Genomic DNA, 18,915 nt, shown 5'->3' on the forward strand with positions numbered 1-18,915 from the left:
TATCTATCTATCTATCTATCTATCTATATATGTATATATATATATATATATATATATATATATATATATATATATATATATATATATATATATATATATATATATAACAGGTGTTAGTTTTTTTTACCTGAGCCTTTTCCCTAAGGGGCTTTGGCACATGATCTAGGACCCCTTATTCTAAGTTTTTTCATTTCAAGTTGTGCTAAATCAGGAGTGAGCGTAAATTTGTTTGTTTATTTTATCTTGTGCTTGTCATTGTTGTCATTGTTCTATTATGTGTTTTATTCTATTGTTAGTGTCCTTGGGTGTTTTGAAAGGCGCTTTTAAATACAATTTATTATTATTTATTATGTGTAATTAATTGTGTACATTAATAAAAATCGATGGATGAAAATGACTGTAGAATGAAAATTCTATTTCCTGATAAAGTAAGTTAATCAAATACGTTTTTACGGAAGACGATTAGAGCCACTGGGTGCCCACTTTTTTCCCCCAGTGGCCCTAATCTTCTTCTGTATATTTATTACATCTTGTACAAAGTATTTTTTATTTTAATGGATTCCACTAGTATTGTTTTGTACTAGTCCTAGTACAAAACAGTACTCGAAGTGTTCAGTAGTGTTGAGCGGAACTCAAGCAGGCGGACCATAAATACACGAGCTGTTTTTAAGGGGACTCATAACAGCGTAGAACGCTATGTTGTCTCGTGTGTTACGATTTAGTCGAGGTATGTTTAGTCCTTTAAATGTAAGTCTCTGGGAAATATAAAAAATATGAAAGCATAAGCGCATTCGTTGTTATCTGAGATGACCACATTTCGTCTGTTAGACTTTTCTAAGCGTTACTTTGTCGTGAAACTCGCGTCTTTCCTGACCCCGGCACACCTCTGAGCCCGCAGGTTCACACCGAATAACTGTCTGTCATGTCTGTACCACGCTGTGTTTGTGCAATTTAACCCAGATTACCCGCAGTAATCACTAATAATTTCAAACGAAGAGCTCTCGTTTTGTTGCAGTTCGTCCTGCGGCAGCAGTGTGGAATAACTGTAACCCGTTCAAAAGTTGCAGTTTGATTTGACATTTCTAAGTGAGCGCATTTTACTGAGCCGACTGCTGAAGGTCCTAAAAAATAGTTCACATATTTGCAAAAGACTTTCCTTATGAGGATGAATGCAATTGTCTGATGTCACCGTTGCACATACGCAAGAATGAACCAAACAATAGAGAAAGACCTGTATGCTGTCCTGGGGGCAAACCCCTCAGACTCAGTCCAGCAGCTCAGACACAGGTACCAGCAGCTGGCCTTACAGGTAAATCCAATCTCTATTTGTTCCATCTGTCTATAGACCCATACCACCTATATGCATGCAAAAGTGGTCTACCCTGAATTATTTATATTTTGTTGTCCACATTGTGTGCCTTTTCCCTCATTTCAGTCCCTGGGGCTGACCATATTTTTTCTTTCTTTTTTTCTTTGGCCTAGGCAACTTAAGGCTAACCTGTGTATTTTTTAAGCATAAAAAGGCTCTTAACTCAGTGATGAACCAGTGTTATGTGTATACATAAACAATTTGGGAACGAATCCACTTTAAATGTTATCTTTACACACTTTGTTACTAGCAGCCACTTCGTTTTGTATGAAAACAGCCACCACGTCATACCATTTGGAAAGCATCTGATCATTGCATTGTCATCATGATAAGATTGTATGAAATGTGGTGTTTGTATTCATTCTCACCACCGCATTTACACCTGATGAGTAATGCAGTGGAAGCGTATGCAGTTTTACTCTAATAACATATCCTAAGAGGAGGTGGATAAGGAATCAGCCCCAGCACATGTGGAACTCCATGACTGTCTTTTGTGCATGGAAGGATTTTGTTTGCATGAAGAGAAGCTAGCAATAAAATGCTGCATAGATATTTAGCTGGAGGATAGCTATAAGCGACAAGTGTGTAAAGCTATTAGAAAATTGTTGGCCAAGACTTTTTAGCCAGCTGACCCACATTTGACTGCCTTAGGTGCCAAAAGTTGCCCAGATGAGACTGTGCTGTCTAATTTCTGTGTATTTCTCTAATGCATCTATTAGAATGTGAGTATGTATCTAGTATCAATAATAAGCTGTAGCTCAGGTGGTAGAGCAGACATCGACCTATCACAAGGTCGTTTGATTCGCAGCCCCTCCAGTTTGCATATCAGAGTGTCTTTCAACATGCAGGAGAGATAACCCAATGCATCAGTGAGAGTGTGACTGTGTGTGAATGTTAAACAAGACACTTGGGCAGGAATATAAGTGCTTTTAGTGCTCAGAGTAGAAAAGTGTAAGTGTGTAAGTGCCAATCCCTTTCTTATTTTGGACAGCTGTCTGGGTCTTCTGAGCCCTCCAAATGTCAAATATTTGCAATCAGTTAATACATAAAAGATGAGGTGTCTGAATATACATTTGTTTGTGTGTGCACATATCTGCAGTACCACCCAGACCGTCTTGGAGGGGATTGTTCTTCCGAAGCAGAGTCTGGTGTGAAGAAGTTTCTAGAAGTTGATGCTGCATGGAGGGTCCTTAGTGACCAAACCACTAGGACACAATATGACTTGCAAAGACGAGGTGGGACTTTAAATTGTGCTTCATTTACTTTATTTACTGCTAAGGTTATTGTTGGTTTTCTTTGACGGGAAAAAATGTTTAGTATTACTTATGTTGATGTAGTTTTATTTTTCACTGACCAAGACTGGCAAAAAAATGTGAAAATGCATATGTTCTCTTTACATTTAGTGTGGTTGTTTGACCAAAAACAGTATTCCTATGATTTTTTTTTTTTTTTTTTTTTTTTAAGAAATGTAAAACTTTAATCCTGAAAATTCAGACTTTTTTTCTCTGCTTTTTGCCCCGACTTTCCCAATGCATTCATCTTTTTTTTTTATTTGAACCTAAATGATCAGCGTGAATGCAGTATATCAGCAAAATGCTACAGCTCACCAAACATTATTGATAACGTAGGTTTGTTTACCAGCAGCAGAGTACAGTGAATGCACAGTCCACCAAAATTTGCTCTAACCTCAGTCCTGCAGCAGAAAAGGAATCTCTTTCAGCAGGCTGAATATGTTTGACAAATATTATGGATGGAATAAAGTAAAATATACATTATTTATACACATGGGATACATGGGATGCCTGAATGTTTATTTACAATAGTTTTTGTCCTTTTGACAAATTCAATTCAGTTTTATTTATATTGTGCCAAATCACAACAACAGTCACCTCAAGGCACTTTGTATTGTAGGGGGACAGACCCTACAATAATACAAAAAGTCAGAGAAAACCCCAACAATCATATGACCAATCATATGAGCAAGCGCTTTGGAGACAGTGGGAAGGGAAAACTCCCTTTTAACAGGAAGAAACCTCCAGCAGAACCAGGCTCAGGGAGGGGCGGGGCCATCTGCCACGACCAGTTTGGGGTGAGAGAAGGAAGACGGGATAAAGATGCTGTGGACGAAGCTCTGGGGAGCTTTTCACCTGCCACACTAGAGCTGGGCGATATATCGAGTTTTTTAAAAATATCGATATATTTTTATACGAGATATAAGATGTGACAATATCCTTTATATCGATATAGTCTATGTTACGTTATAATTATAGTTGCGGAGCCGCAAGTTTGCCTCTCTTTCGTCCATTTTTGTCTTTACGCAACGTTACTCGACCTCGCCTCTCCTTCACTGAACACAACTCTCCCTCCTCCCCCATCGCTTCACCTGCAGGCAGTGACAAGATGGACACGGCAAATCTCCGTTAACGAGTTACCGCGCATCCCCCCGTGCGTGGGGCTGGACGGCGTTAACGAGCTAACCACGCAAATGCTATGCAGCCCACAGGGGCTGCACGGCCTAAAATCCTTTCATTTTCTCAAAAGTTGACTGCGCGCCTTATGTATGAATTCTGGTTGTGCTTGATGACCGCAAACCGATTTTATGTGATACACAGCGCTCAGCAATCTGTCAAAAAATGTTTTAGTACGACTTTAGTAAGCTACGGAGCTGCACCGCTTGATGGATTGTCGGAGCATTACGGCTACCGAGGAGCCTCGCGGAGTAATACGTACTGTGCTTCAACGTAATATTACCGTATTGTGTGTGTATAAGGACCATAAATGGCTCCTGTTCAGAGACACGGTTACGAAGCGGATTTCAAACTCCAGGCTGTCAGTCACGCAGTAGAAGTTGGGAACAGAGCAGCTGTGAAATCTGTCTTTGTTATTATGCTCAGCGTCTTTTAGTTTACGTTTTGACTGCACAATTGTGAGCTCTTTGTTATGCACAAAACAACATAGTTTTCTTTTATTTATAGAGCATCATTATTTAACTAGAAAAATTTGCATTTCCTGCGAAAATGCAGTGTGGATGCTTTAAAGCTGAAGCTTTCTGCTGAAACTAGCTGAAAAAGCTGAAAAGCTGCAGAAATTGTAAAATCTTTGCAGAAGCAAAGGAACTTTGCTAAAATGTAGTGACTTAGCAGAACTGCAATATCTTAGAGGAAACATAATACTTGGCAGAAATACAATAGCATAGCAGAACTTAGCAGAAATATTGTAACTTACCAGAAACACGATAACTTCTCAAAAATACAAGAATTTAGGAGAAATAGTATAAGATAACAGAAAGAATATATTTAGCCAAACATTCTTAAACATTACAGAAATACTATGATTTAGAGAAACAGTACAACATAGCAGAAATGCTGTAATTTGACAGAAATACTATATTTGGCAGAAATACTATATTTAGCACAAATCTTATAAAATAGCAGAAATGCTGTATTTAGCACAAATACTGAAAAGCAGCAGAAATGCTATGACTTAGCACAATAGTAATAACTTAAATAGAAAAATTGGAAAAGCAAAATGGACAGCTGAAAAAATCCTGAACATGCTAAGGGTCCCTCAAATGTAATTGTTAAATGAAAAGAAAATCAGCAAAAAAAAGTATAACAGTCACACAATCACAAATATGGACACATATTGAAACACACATGCACAGAGAGACACACACAGGACCAAATTCAGTCAACCAGTCTAAATATATTGAATTAAAATCATACAATAAGATGCTCCCATAAAAACTCTCTCTCGCCCTCCCTTTCTCTCTCTCTCTGTCTCACACACACACACACACACACACACACACACACACACACACACACACACACAACAGCAGCAGCAGCAGCAGCAGCAGCAGCAGCAGAAAGTGAACAGGGGCTGTTAACAGCATGTTTCTAGGTCAGTCAAACAGCTGTGACCTTCTCAATTTGAATCCACCAATCAGAGAGGCTGTGTGCTTTTTCCCGCCAAAACTGGTGCACCAAGTGCAGGCTTTTACACATGCAGCACAGAGAGAGACAGGATTTTTGCAGTCTATTTCTCATAGTGAGAATTCCCCTCAAACAAACAGCCATAAATTTCTAACCGTAGGGGCTAAAACAGTCATTCTTAGACCATTTTATTCAGAAGACATAGGGGAATCTTGAAATGCTGACCATTTAAAATAAAAATATGAAATATTAGAGATATATGACATAGATGATTGGTGGGCTTAGAAGCCACGAAGGTCCCAATATGCAAATTTAAATGTGCCAGGACTCAGATATGATTGGCTGGCTGGGAAGCCATGAAGGTCCCAATATGCAAATTTGAATGTGCCAGGACTCAGATATGATTGGCTGGCTGGGAAGCCATGAAGGCAACAATATGCAAATTTGAATGTGCCAGGACTCAGATATGATTGGCTGGCTGAGAAGCCATGAAGGTCCCAATATGCAAATTTGAATGTGCCAGGACTCAGATATGATTGGCTGGCTGGGAAGCCATGAAGGCAACAATATGCAAATTTGAATGTGCCAGGACTCAGATATGATTGGCTGGCTGGGAAGCCATGAATGCCCCAATATGCAAATTTAAATGTGCCAGGACTCAGATATGATTGGCTGGCTGGGAAGCCGTGCATGACTTGATATGTCAATTTGAAAATTACAGTCTTCACAGAGGATTGGCTTCCTGAGGAGCTGGCAGGAATACATAGAAATACTATGATTACCCAGAAATACTGCGTTTAGTAGAAATACTATGTTTTAGCACAAATAGTATAAAATGGCAGAAATAGTATGATTTAGCACAAATGCTGTATTTAGCACAAATCTTATAAAATAGCAGAAATAGTATGATTTAGCAGAAATGCTGTATTTAGCACAAATCTTATAAAATAGCAGAAATAGGATGACTTAGCAGAAATGCTGTATTTAGCACAAATACTGAAAAGCAGCACAAATGCTATGACTTAGCACAATAGTGATAACTTTAATAGAAAAATTGGAAAAGCAAAATGGACAGCTGCAAAAAGTCCCACAAGCACAGAGAGATACACACAGGATCAAATTCAGTCAACCAGTCTAAATATATTGAATTTAAATCATACAATAAGATGCTCCCATAAAAACTCTCTCTCGCCCTCTCTCTCTCTCTCTCTCTCTCTGTCTCACACACACACACACACACACACACACACACACACACACACACAGGGAGAGAAAATCAAGTTTCTAGGTCAGTCAAGCAGCCTGGGAGCTGCTAAATTTGAATCCACCAATCAGAGAGGCTGTGTACTTTTTCCCGCCAAAACAGGTGCAGCCGTTTTTACACACACAGAGCACAGAGACAGGATTTCTGCAGTGAATTTCTCATAGTGAGGATTCCTCTCAAACAAATGGCCATAATTTCCTAACCGTAGGGGCTAGAACAGTCATTCTTACACCGTTTTGTTCAGAAGAGATGGGGGAATCTTAAAGTGTTGACAATTTATCATTAAAATATGAATTATTGAAGATATTTGACTTCTAATTCACCATAACTGAGTAGAGGCAAGCGAAATCTGCCTTGACTTGCCCTCAAACAGCGCTTTCTAACTCTAAATCTATTTGGAGTATCGATATCATTCTTTCACCGTAAGAGACAGCAGGCTTTGGTGAACAGTCATGGAAATTTTCAGGTCTCTGTGGAAATCCATCAAAAAGATATGACGAGAGAAAAAATTGCCTCATTTCCAGAGGTTGAAATCTGAAGAAATCTGAGCGAAGGACGAATTTCCTACCCTCAAACAAGTCTAACTCATTTCAGAACGGTAATAGGTGAGAAAAAAATTCTTGAATTGTGAGCGTCAGGAGTGTCTGAAGATATACGGGGACAAGCCTCATGTTTTAACTTTGCTTCGTTAAGGAGATATGACGATTCGAATATGCCTCTCATTACAGAAATCAAGCGATGATTTTGAACAAACTCTCCATTGACTTTCTATGGAGAGTTTTCCGACTTTGTGTTGGTCTGAGGAGATTTGCCATAATTCTATAAATCTCACAACAATGATGGTGACATTTTCTGAAAGCCAGCAAAAATACCTACGTTTTGATGTATAATTTGTGGAAGTTGAGTGAAAATTGAGCAAGTAGCAAGAAGTTGTTCGGACATGAAGAGAAGACTGCGAAACCCACAGTGGCACACTGGAAGCCAAGTGCATAGCAACCATAACAACGCATGTATTTTCTGAAAAATCACAATTTTGCAACTCAAAACTTTAAGAGGGATAAAAATAAAACGGTAAAAGATTTGAAAAAGCTGATTTATTCCTGAATAGCCCAATAATTTGTGAACATTTTAAAGTTTGAATGGTTGTTCTACGTGAAAATATGATGAAGTAGTTTAGTTTCAAAAACAAGCAAGTTTTAGCAGAATTGCGGAAGTTTCCCATTCATTTCAATGGGACAAATTAAAGGAAAAAAACGTAATATTTTAAAAAGTATAATAGTATAAAATACCAAAAGATATAGCCATCATTAGCAGAAATAGCAGAATAGTTTAAAATTTGAACGGTGAAAATCGGCTGAAAATTGTGGAAGTAGATCCACGGCGAAAAACGTACGGAAGCAACTTGAAGAACAAACAGGAACTCAATAGTGTGGATGCTTAAAGCATCCACACAACTAGAAAAATTTGCATTTCCTGCGAAAATGCAGTGTGGATGCTTTAATGCTGAAGCTGTCTGCTGAAACTAGCTGAAAAAGCTGAAAAGTTGCAGAATTTGTAAAAGCTTTGCAGAAGCAAAGGAACTTTGCTAAAATCTAGTAACTTAGCAGAACTGTAATATCATAATACTTGGCTGAAATACAATAGCATAGCAGAACTTAACAGAAATATTGTAACTTACCAGAAACACGATAACTTCTCAAAAATACAAGAATTTAGGAGAAATAGTATAAGATAACAGAAAGAATATATTTAGCCAAACATTCTTAAACATTACAGAAATACTATGATTTAGAAAAACAGTACAACATAGCAGAAATGCTGCGATTTACCAGAGACACTGTAATATACTATTAATATTGAAATTTTAAAAAAAGTACTATGTTTTAGCACAAACACTGTAATTTGACAGAAATACTATCATTTGGTAGAAATACTATGTTTCAGCAGAAATACTCTGGTTTAGCACAAATATTATAAGGACTAAGACCACCAGGTACCGGAACAGCTTCTTCCCCACAGCTGTCAGACTCCTGAACTCTGCCTCCTGACATCTGACCCACGTTAAACTCATGGACTGAACATACACACACACACACCCACAACCACTAGCACTTTATCACTATCACAATTATCCTAACTGCACTACTGTATAGTTCTGTGTGAATATCATTCTGTACATATGATAATTTTTCAATCCTACAACTGTTTATAACTTGCATAGTTCACATTTCTGTATAACTGTATATCTCAGATTTCTGTATAGTTTTTATTTCATATTTATATCCTGTTCATAGCCTGTACATAGCTTGTACTCACTACAGCCTGTACATACTTATAGTTATAGAATATTCATAACATACTTCACACCGTGTACATTATAACATACCATAATAGACCCATTTCTGTAATATACTTACACATCTATATTATTGCTAATATATATTGTAATATATCTATATCGCGGCTAAAGCACTTCTGGATGGATGCAAACTGCATTTCGTTGCCCTGTACCTGTGACATGTGCAATGACAATAAAGTTGAATTCTATTCTATTCTATTCTATTCTATAACATAGCAGAAATAAAATTATATAGCAGAAATGCTATATTTAGAAAGAAAAATATAATATAGTAGAAATACTATGATTTAGCAGAAATACTGTAATCAGCACATATACTGTAACATGACAGAAATTCCTCCACTTAGTAGTAATACTATAACATAAAACAAATGTTATGATTTGGCACAAAAACCATAATTTGGCAAAATACTATGATTTAGCAGAAATACTATGATTGAGCAGAAGTACTAAGATGTAGTAAAAGTACTTTGATTTAACAGAAATACAATTATGGAGGAGTAATACTTTAAAATGGGAGAAATATTGATACACACACATACACAGAGCCTAAAGGGAACAGTATTTGTGCCATGGAGTGTTAACAAGAATCTGAGGTCCATATTAGAAAAGCTGCTAAAATCATAAATGTTTGCAGAATTGGGAAAGAGAGCGAGCGCCTGGAAAACAGGGTGATGAGCAGTCAGAATTAGATTGCGGTGAGAGGCGAAAAACGCCGTTTTTTTGGAGTTATAAAACGTCGTGTAACTCAAAAACTAGGTGGACTAGAAGCATAATTCTTGTACTGGGTGAATCAGCGGACTTTGGTGTACTGTGACTGTGATTTGCATTGCTCTTTGTACATCTGTCGCTGAGATATGACGAGAGAAGAAAGGGCAGACCTCAGATATGATTGGCTGGCTGGGAAGCCGTGCAGGCCCTGATATGTAAATTTGAATGCCTCAGTCCTCACAGAGGATTGGCTGCCTGGGGACCTGGCAGAAATATATAGAAATACTATGATTAAGCATAAATACTACATTTAGCAGAAATACTATATTAAGTACAAATCCTATAATAAGCAGAAATACTATATTAAGCAATATAAATATCCTATAAAAATCCTATAAAAAGCAAAAATACTGTACTATGATTTGGTAGAAAAACTATAATTAATCAGAAATACTAAATTTAGCAAAAATCTTAAAAAACAGCAGAAATGCTATGATTTAGCACAATAGTAATAACTTAAACAGAAAAATTGGAAAAGCAAAATGGACAGCTGAAAAAATGCTGAACATGCTAAGGGTCCTTCAAATATACTTGTTAAATGAAAAAAAATCGGCAAAAAAATATATAACAGCCACACAATCACAAATATGGACACATACGGAAACACACACACACACACACACACGCACACACGATCCAATTCAGTCAACCAGTCTAAATATATTGAATTTAAATCTTACAATGAGATCATCCCATGAAAAGGCTCTCTCTCTCTCTCTCTCTCTCTCTCTGTCACACACACACACACACACACACACACACACACACTCACACACACACACACACACAAGATCCAAATCAGTCAACCAGTCTAAATATATTGAATTTAAATCTTACAATGAGATCGTCTCACACACACACACACACACACACACACACACACACACACACAAGATCCAATTCAGTCAGCCAGTCTAAATATATTGAATTTAAATCTTACAATGAGATCATCCCATAAAAAGGCTCTCTCTCTCTCTCTCTCTCTCTCTCTCTCTCTCTCTCTGTCACACACACACACGATCCAATTCAGTCAACCAGTCTAAATATATTGAATTTGAATCTTACAATGAGATCATCCCATAAAAAGGCTTTCTTTCTCTCTCTCTCTCTCTCTCTCTCTCCCTCTCTCTCTCTCTGTCACACACACACACACACACACACACACTCACACACACACACACACACAAGATCCAATTCAGTCAACCAGTCTAAACATATTGAATTTAAATCTTACAATCAGAGATCATCCCATAAAAAGGCTCTCTCTCTCTCTCTCTCTCTCTCTGTCACACACACACACACACACACACACACACAAGATCCAATTCAGTCAACCAGTCTAAATATATTGAATTTAAATCTGACAATCAGAGATCATCCCATAAAAAGGCTCTCTCTCTCTCTCTCTCTCTCTCCCTCCCTCTCTCTGTCACACACACACACACAGGGAGAGAGAAGTAAGTGTCTAGCTCAGTCAAGCAGCCTGGGAGCTGCTGAATTTAAATCCACCAATCAGAGAGCCTGTGCACTTTTTCCCGCCAAAACAGGTGCACGCAGCACAGAGAGACACAGGATTTCTGCAGTGTATTTCTCATAGTGAGGATTCCTCTCAAACAAATGGCCATAATTTCCTAACCGTAGGGGCTAGAACGGTCATTCTTACACCGTTTTGTTCAGAAGCGATGGGGGAATCTTCAGGTGTTAACAATTTATCATTAAAATATGAATTATTAAAGATATTTGACTTGTAATGCACCATAACTGAGTAGAGGCGAAGCAAAAACTGCCTTGACCTGCCCTCAAACAACGCTTTCTAACTCTAAATCTATTTGGAGTATCGATATAATTCTTTCACCGTAAGAGACAGCAGGCTTTGGTGAACAGTCATGGAAATTTTCAGGTCTTTGTGGAAATCTATCAAAAAGATATGACGAGAGAAAAAAGTGGTTCATTTCCAGAGTTTGAAATCTGAAGAAATCTGAGCGAAGGACGAATTTCCTACCCTCAAACAAGTGTAACTCATTTCAGAACGGTAATAGGTGAGAAAGAAATTCTTGAATTGTGAGCGTCAGGAGTGTCTGAAGATATACTGGGACAAGCCTTATGTCTTAACTTTGCTTCGTTAAGGAGATATGGCGATTCGAAAATGCCTCTCATTACAGAAATCCAGCGGTGATTTTGAACAAACTCTCCATTGACTTTCTATGGAGAGTTTTCAGACTTTGTGTTGGTCTGAGGAGATTTGCCAAAATTCTATAAATCCCACAACAATGATAGTGACATTTTCGGAAAGCCAGCAAAAATACCTACGTTTTGATGTATAATTTGTGGAAGTTGAGTGACAATTGAGCAAGTAGCAAGAAGTTGTTCGGACATGAAGAGAAGACTGCAAAACCTTCAGTGGCACACTGGAAGCCAAGTGCATAGCAACCATAACAACGCATGTATTTTGTGAAAAATCACAATTTTGCAACTGAAAACTTTAAGAGGCATAAAAGTAAAATGGTAAAAGATTTGAAAAAGCTGATTTATTCCTGAATAGCCCAATAATTTGTGAACATTTTAAAATTTGAATGGTTGTTCTACGTGAAAGTAGGAAAAAGTAGTTAAGTTTCAAAAACAAGCAAATTTTAGCAGAATTGCAGAAGTTTTCCATTCATTTCAATGGGACAAATTAAGCTTAATATTTAAAAAAGTATAATAGTATAAAATACCAAAAGACATAGCCATCATTAGCAGAAATAGCAGAATAGTTTAAAATTTGAACGGTGAAAATCGGCTGAAAATTGTGGAAGTAGATCCACGGCGAAAAGTGTACGGAAGTCCCAAGAGGAACTCAATAGTGTGGATGCTTAAAGCATCCACACAATAAATGCTCATAATTTATTTTTGAGTAGTTTTTTTCATGTACATCTATGCTGTATGTTAATAAAAGTGCCCGTGTGACATCTGGGACACAGCTTTGACTAAGAACTCTCTTTTTGTTCTTACTTTATGGCTTTAAAAAAATATCGAGATATATATCTTATATCGCCATCCAGCTAAAGAATATCGAGATATATATCTTATATCGCCATCCAGCTAAAAAATATCGAGATATATATCTTATATCGCCATCCAGCTAAAAAATATCGAGATATGAATTTTGGGTCATATCGCCCAGCCCTATGCCACACACAAGCTCACAACACACAGCTCCATCAAGTTCTCCACCTCTGCTCTGGGCCCTGGCAGCGACTCAAATAGGGAACCCATGATTAGACGTAATTTTCACTTAAGTGATTTTGTTTTAAAATAAGTCGTATCAGTGTGGCTGTAGCCTAGCCAGGGTGTTAACTTACTCACGTGGTGAGTATGGATTCACTGCCATCTGCAGTCACTGTGTGGCAAAGGGTTGTTAAAAATAAAATATCCATAGATGGTTTCAAAACTGTGAGAAATAAGATATTTGTTTACCTCTGGTGTGTTTTATATGTATGTTCCTGAAAGCACTGATCTCTCCTTCATCCTTTATCCTATTTTAAATTCGGACTAGTATAGCAGCAATTATTCTTCACACAGTGTAACGCTAATTAAAAGCTAATCAAAGTTTAGCACTAATTATGCATGGTTCAGAGTCATTATCACTGTCAAACTGCATAACTTGATAATGACTGTTTTCTCAGTGAATTGTAAAAACAAAGAAAAAGTAAGTGTGAACATCCATCTTTTCACCCGTCTGTCCATCCTTCCATTATCAGTATGTCACTCAGTTCATTTATCCACCCTACAGTCATTTTGCATGGAATATCTTGATCATGTTATTCACGTGATCAAGATATTCCATGCACTATTATGGTCTTTACTATCTGTCTATCCCAATGCACTCGACTTGTAAAAACCCTATTCTTATATGTAAGATGTTATCTGAATGAATTCAACTTTTCTGGGGGGTTTTTAAGTAGGAAAAAAGACTGTAAAGTTCAGAATGATTTACATTTTTAGTACATTTTGATTTACATTTTGAGAGCAGAATCTGACATAACTTTAATAGCAAATGTTGAATAATATTGCTTGTTTTTTTCTAGAACTGCAGCTACTAATAATGATGCATTGTCACTTCTGCAGCATGGACACTGAAACAGGATTGGCCAATAGATTCCACAGTCTATGTGGATGACATGACCTGGGATGATGGTAATGACACATTATGTACGCTAAACATGCCCCCAGAAACCATATTTAGAGTGGCAGGTGCAAGTAAAGCGCTTTGAGTGCTCACATAGAGCAGAAATGCTCTATACAAAAATCAGTCCATTTAAAGTAAATTATGTGTTTACCTTTATGAACCACCATAGTGCAAAAATACTATCTTATGCCTGTGAAACTGTGTCATCTTTGGCCTTTTTAAAATAGATTCTACTAAAGAAACTGGAAAGATTTTTTTTTTTTTAACAAGTTGCTAATAACAAAGTGCCTAAAGCTACAATTTAAGATTAAATTTTTGCTAAATTGTCTGTTGTCTGTGTCGACACAAGGCGGTCTCATCACTTGAGTTAGGTGGGGTTTTTTTTGACTTATTCATAGATTAGTGGTAAATGACAACTGTTACACCCCACTTAAAAACAAAGTATTGTCTGGGGTGGATGGGGGGGGGTAAACACAAAGTGAAAAGAAAATTATTAACTGCCACAAAGTTGACGTCGTTAAAACACTGTTTATTTCACAATTCCGAACGAACCAATTAGGCCCAAAATAAGACCCAGGGAAGCTCTGCGTCAGGGTCTCCAAGGCCAAAACGACAAACACAACAGCCCAGTCTAGCCAAAAAACAAACGAAGACCACTCTATCTATAAGAAAACAAAATACAATGGCTGAGGTCCACGTCTCGCCACAAAACATGAGAAAAATGGTGGTAACAAAATGTCAGAAAACCCCTACCTGCTTTCACTGTTTCACAATTGTCTCTGTAAAGGCACACCTTTACTCACAAATATTAAAAACCAATGTTACACCAAGTTTCATAAATTGACACAGCTACAACCTGCTGCCCAAACCACTGCAGCTCACAGCCCAGGGAAAAGGGAAGGAAAAAAGGCGTGGCACTTTGAGACGCAGTGGCTGACGAGCTGCAACACATCTCAGCTGCGGCTTATGAGGCAGACCTGGAGCACAGGAGGAGAAAAAGCTCTCTCACATGGGGAGCGCCCCTAGAGGTCAGCGACCGTAACAACAACAACAACAACAACAACAACAACAAAATTCCCTGAAAATAATCAGCTACAATAAGTGGACTAAAAATGTCCAAATGAAAACTTTGAATAAACTACAGAAAGAATTTTTACTTAAGACCACTTTAAAAAAACACAAGAACTCTGGCTTAGTGGAAGTGAGGGTGGCTCAGCACTATTTTGGTTTTCTTGATTTTTATTTAGCATTTCTTGCTCTGTCTGTATATTTTCACGAGTACTGTCCCAGATGTACTTGGTTACAGCTGGTAAATTTCTTCCATCTCTAATTTTGAATGCATGTTCTTTCAGATCAGGGTCTATATACACACTCCTGTCGCTGTGGAGGAGAATTCAGTGTCACTGAGGAGGAACTAGAGGAGGAGCCACAGAGGAAGCAGCAAGATGAAGGTGAAAAGGAAACGGAGGAAGGACAGCACAAAGGAGCAATTGTTTGCTGTGATACATGTTCTCTCAGTGTGCATGTGACGTGGTCAACTGATGAAAAGGCTCAAAAATGTCAGTAATATTAATACTTTTTTTTTTTTTTTATAATTTCCAACTGTGACTCTGAGCCTTTCTTATAATCATTAGTGTTGACATTTTCCTTTCAAGTGTGCACCAGTCAATTATATGATCAATACTGGCTTAAAGCTGAGACTCAGCTCTTAAATGTATTGCATTATCCACAAACCTTTATTTTGGAATCCCCTATTTTCGGTATCTCAAATGTAATTGGAGAAATCGACACTAAACAATTTTATACAATACTACAATATTATAGCAAGCACAACTTCTACCACAACAATCCGATGATCACCTGTAAGCAGATCTTGAAGAAAGAACTCCCTTTTAACAGGAAGAGACCTCTGACAAGAGCAGGTTCAGCGTGAGTGATAAAGAGACGAGATAAGAAAACTCAGTGGTTTTAACCTTGTGGAGAAAATATTTTCTCTTAAAGTTTTCTCTTCAGGGTAGACTTTGATAAAACTATGCCTACCTCCTACAGCAAGGGTGTCAAACACGCGGCCCGGGATCCAGAATCGACCCAGCAAAGACTCCAATCTGGAGCACTGGAAAGCTTTGGAAAATGTGAAAGGGGGCATGGATTTTGAAATTTAACTGTAATTCCATACAGTTGAAAATCTATGGAAAGTATAATTCCACTGTGTTCTTGATAGCCAGCTTTTCCTGCTTATTAAAACCTCTCTCACAGCCATTCATGCTACAACAAAGTAGTTATGAAACAGATAAGCAATTAAAGAAAAAAACCCTGTTTTTTGTTTTGTTTTTTTGTTGTTGTTTGTTGTTGTTTATATGTATATATGTATCGCCTTAAACAGTATTTGGATGTGCAGTATACAGTTGTATTTTATTTAATTGTGCCATTTCACTGCAACGTTTTCACCCTTCAGCTGTAAAACCCTGATGGGACATTGTCATCCTTCCCTGGTGGCGAGGCGGGCGGTATGGCCAACCAAGTTTGTGAATGCAGTAACTTAAGAACAAGATGATGTAGGATTTTTGAAATTGGTACCATTAGGTGCATACTAAAAATCTTGGATGAGTTTGAAACTTGTGAACTCGAACTCAAGGACAGAGGTTTTCTAACGATTGTGTGAATGCTTTAACTCAAGTAAGTCACCATAGGTCCCGCAGGTTTTAGATGTCCTTGATCCAACACAGCTGATTGAAATGGCTAAATTACCTCCTCAAATTACCTCCACCTCAAGCGAATGGATGGATGGATGGATGGACCTCCTCAAGATGTCTTGTTAACGAACTAATCATTTGATTCAGGTGTGTTGACCCAGGGTGATATATAAAACCTGCAGGGCACCGGCCCTCGAGGCCTGGAGTTCGACACCCCTGCCATAGGTACATCTGCTGGGAGGCTGAGGGGGAGCACTTGTGGCTGCCATTATTTAAAAAAAAATATCTTAAAGTATTTGATAGATGATTCTAAAATTTCATAGCAATCATTATAAATTCTCAAATTTTCTACAATAAAATTTTTTATACAAATGTGCCAGACTTTCTTTGAGTTATTGGGTTCAACAAAACCTAAAACCCTAGGGAGAGATAATTGGTGTGATTATCAGTAATATTATTGTTGGTTATCCAGGCTTTCTTGGTCCTGCTTTGTCACGCTTCCAATAAAGAAGCCATTTGATGCATCATTTAATTCAAAAGGAAGCTATTAATTGATCCCTTCTTCAGTAAAGAAAATGGGTGATTCCTAATTATTAAATATGTAAGTGAATATATATATATATCTCACTAGTCAGTGCTCAGTCTGCCTGCCATTGGTTTCTGAAATGACAGCTTCTGTCAGCTGCTGACATTATTAATGTACTGACCAACAGATTGTCTTTATAAATCATATTCTTCCTCCTGTTATTCTTATATGTGGTTTAAAATCCATGCTGTCGAAAGTCATGTTCAGCTCTGGTGGATAAAATGACATGCTGGACAGCAGGGCTGCTCAGTTGTTGAATCACAAAGGTGATGCTGCTTTTACTGGTGTTGTAGATTAATGTTATTTGGAAGCTCGGTAATGGAATCATGGGAATTGTTCCGAGGTAATGTGACTCAAAAGAAGTAGAGGATGAGGTCTCAACCCCTCGGGAGTTTACCTGTGAGGTTTTACATAGACACAATGAAGTGAGTCTGTATACTTGCTGTGGCCCTTGCTACATGTCTGAACGTGCCTATTGGCTGGCATGATGGTGCAGAGCATAACCAATTCTTTTCAAGTGCATCAGACAGCACAGAAACTAACAGACCTTCTTTTGTGGTCCCATCACAAGATGTTGCTATGGTACCGCTGGAAAACAACATCTGAAATAGACTATTTAAGCAGTCTGTTTTAGATCAGAAGAATTATGCGCTGCACACAGTAAACAGCAACATGCCTCCTGCTTAAATTTCAGTTTAGAGCTCACCGTGTTTTTCAAAACTATATCTTTTGCCAAAGTGTAACTTGGTTAAGGATTCAACTGTATTCACAAGAAAGCATACAGTTGAAAAACATAGTGTATGGTCCATGATCTTGTCCCATGTTTATTTACGTTTGGCTCCGCCCATTAGTCTTATACTTTACTGAATCCCTGCTGCTGTCAACACCTAACCACTGCACTATGCAGCAGTCTGTTCTGCTGCAGTTAGTAAAGTGTATTTTTGAATCCTATACAATATGTATATACATATACTTACTTACACATATATAATAATTCCCCACTCTCCCTGCATGGCGGTCTTTATAGAATAGAATAGAATAGAATAGAATAGAATAGCCTTTATTGTCATTGTACAGGGTACAACGAAATTGGAGTGCCACTCCCTTGGTGCAAAAATACAATAATAAATATAAATGTAAAATATAAAAGGTACAATAAAACAAACACTAGTAAGTACGATATATACAGGATAGCAGCATTAATATAATGACAGTATGGATAGCAGCATAATAAATGACGGTGACAGTATCGTGTAGCTAAGCAGTTTCAATTGTTTTTGTGTTTATTTACTACGGTGATAGCTCTGGGAAAGAAGCTATCCCTGAATCTGTTTGTCCTGGTTTTATGTGACCTGTACCGTCGGCCTGATGGTAATAGTTCAAACACTTGATTGCTGGGGTGAGAATGGTCCTTGATGATATTGCCAGCTCTGCTGAGGTACCGAGAGTTTGCAGTGACCTCCAGGCTGGGCAGAGAGCAGCCAGTGATCTTCTGGGCTGTGTTCTTTATCCTTTAAGCGCAGGTCCTCTACCAGAGGCCTGGGAGCTTGATGGTCCTGCGCACTATCTTTGCTGTTCCTAGGATTGTGGTCTTCTGTACAGTGATTTCACATGTTTTTCCTGAGATCTGCTCCAGTCATTCAGCGGCATCTTTTCACAGCCTGTAACTGGGATTTTGCCTGGTGTGGTAGACCCCTGTCTCTATGGATCTTGTGCTTAAAACTTTTGCCTGTACTGCCATGATTAGTGCCTCTGTGCTGTCTTTCAGTC

The 18,915-nt window shown here is 38.0% G+C and overlaps 1 protein-coding gene and 2 long non-coding RNA genes across 3 annotated transcripts; 1 reads left to right on the forward strand and 2 right to left on the reverse strand.

Moving 5' to 3' along the window:
• Positions 1-665: 665 nt before the first annotated feature.
• dnajc24 (DnaJ (Hsp40) homolog, subfamily C, member 24) lies at positions 666-16,672 on the forward strand. Its single transcript, XM_005454238.4, has 4 exons — positions 666-1,309; positions 2,469-2,604; positions 13,806-13,874; positions 15,219-16,672. Exons 1-4 carry the CDS (start codon positions 1,208-1,210, stop codon positions 15,431-15,433), a joined length of 522 nt encoding a protein of 173 aa, XP_005454295.1. The 5' UTR covers positions 666-1,207; the 3' UTR covers positions 15,434-16,672.
• On the reverse strand, positions 14,225-15,212 carry LOC112847570 (uncharacterized). Its single transcript, XR_003221179.1, has 2 exons — positions 14,620-15,212; positions 14,225-14,528 (listed from the first exon to the last, which is right to left on the reverse strand). It is a non-coding gene; the product is annotated as an uncharacterized LOC112847570 (long non-coding RNA).
• On the reverse strand, positions 16,260-18,514 carry LOC109202820 (uncharacterized). Its single transcript, XR_002062782.2, has 2 exons — positions 16,665-18,514; positions 16,260-16,614 (listed from the first exon to the last, which is right to left on the reverse strand). It is a non-coding gene; the product is annotated as an uncharacterized LOC109202820 (long non-coding RNA).
• Positions 18,515-18,915: the final 401 nt, after the last annotated feature.

Source organism: Oreochromis niloticus, linkage group LG7 (assembly GCF_001858045.2).
Source record: "Oreochromis niloticus isolate F11D_XX linkage group LG7, O_niloticus_UMD_NMBU, whole genome shotgun sequence".
Classification (NCBI taxonomy): Eukaryota; Metazoa; Chordata; class Actinopteri; order Cichliformes; family Cichlidae; genus Oreochromis; species Oreochromis niloticus.

What these genes read in the sequence shown, in the direction of transcription:
- dnajc24 (XM_005454238.4), top strand. Translation starts at nt 1,208, where the DNA reads ATGAACCAAACAATAGAGAAAGACCTGTATGCTGTCCTGGGGGCAAAC. An exon ending in ACCAGCAGCTGGCCTTACAG is followed by an intron (nt 1,310 to 2,468) that starts GTAAATCCAATC and finishes ACATATCTGCAG; the next exon opens with TACCACCCAGACCGTCTTGG. An exon ending in TGACATGACCTGGGATGATG is followed by an intron (nt 13,875 to 15,218) that starts GTAATGACACAT and finishes ATGTTCTTTCAG; the next exon opens with ATCAGGGTCTATATACACAC.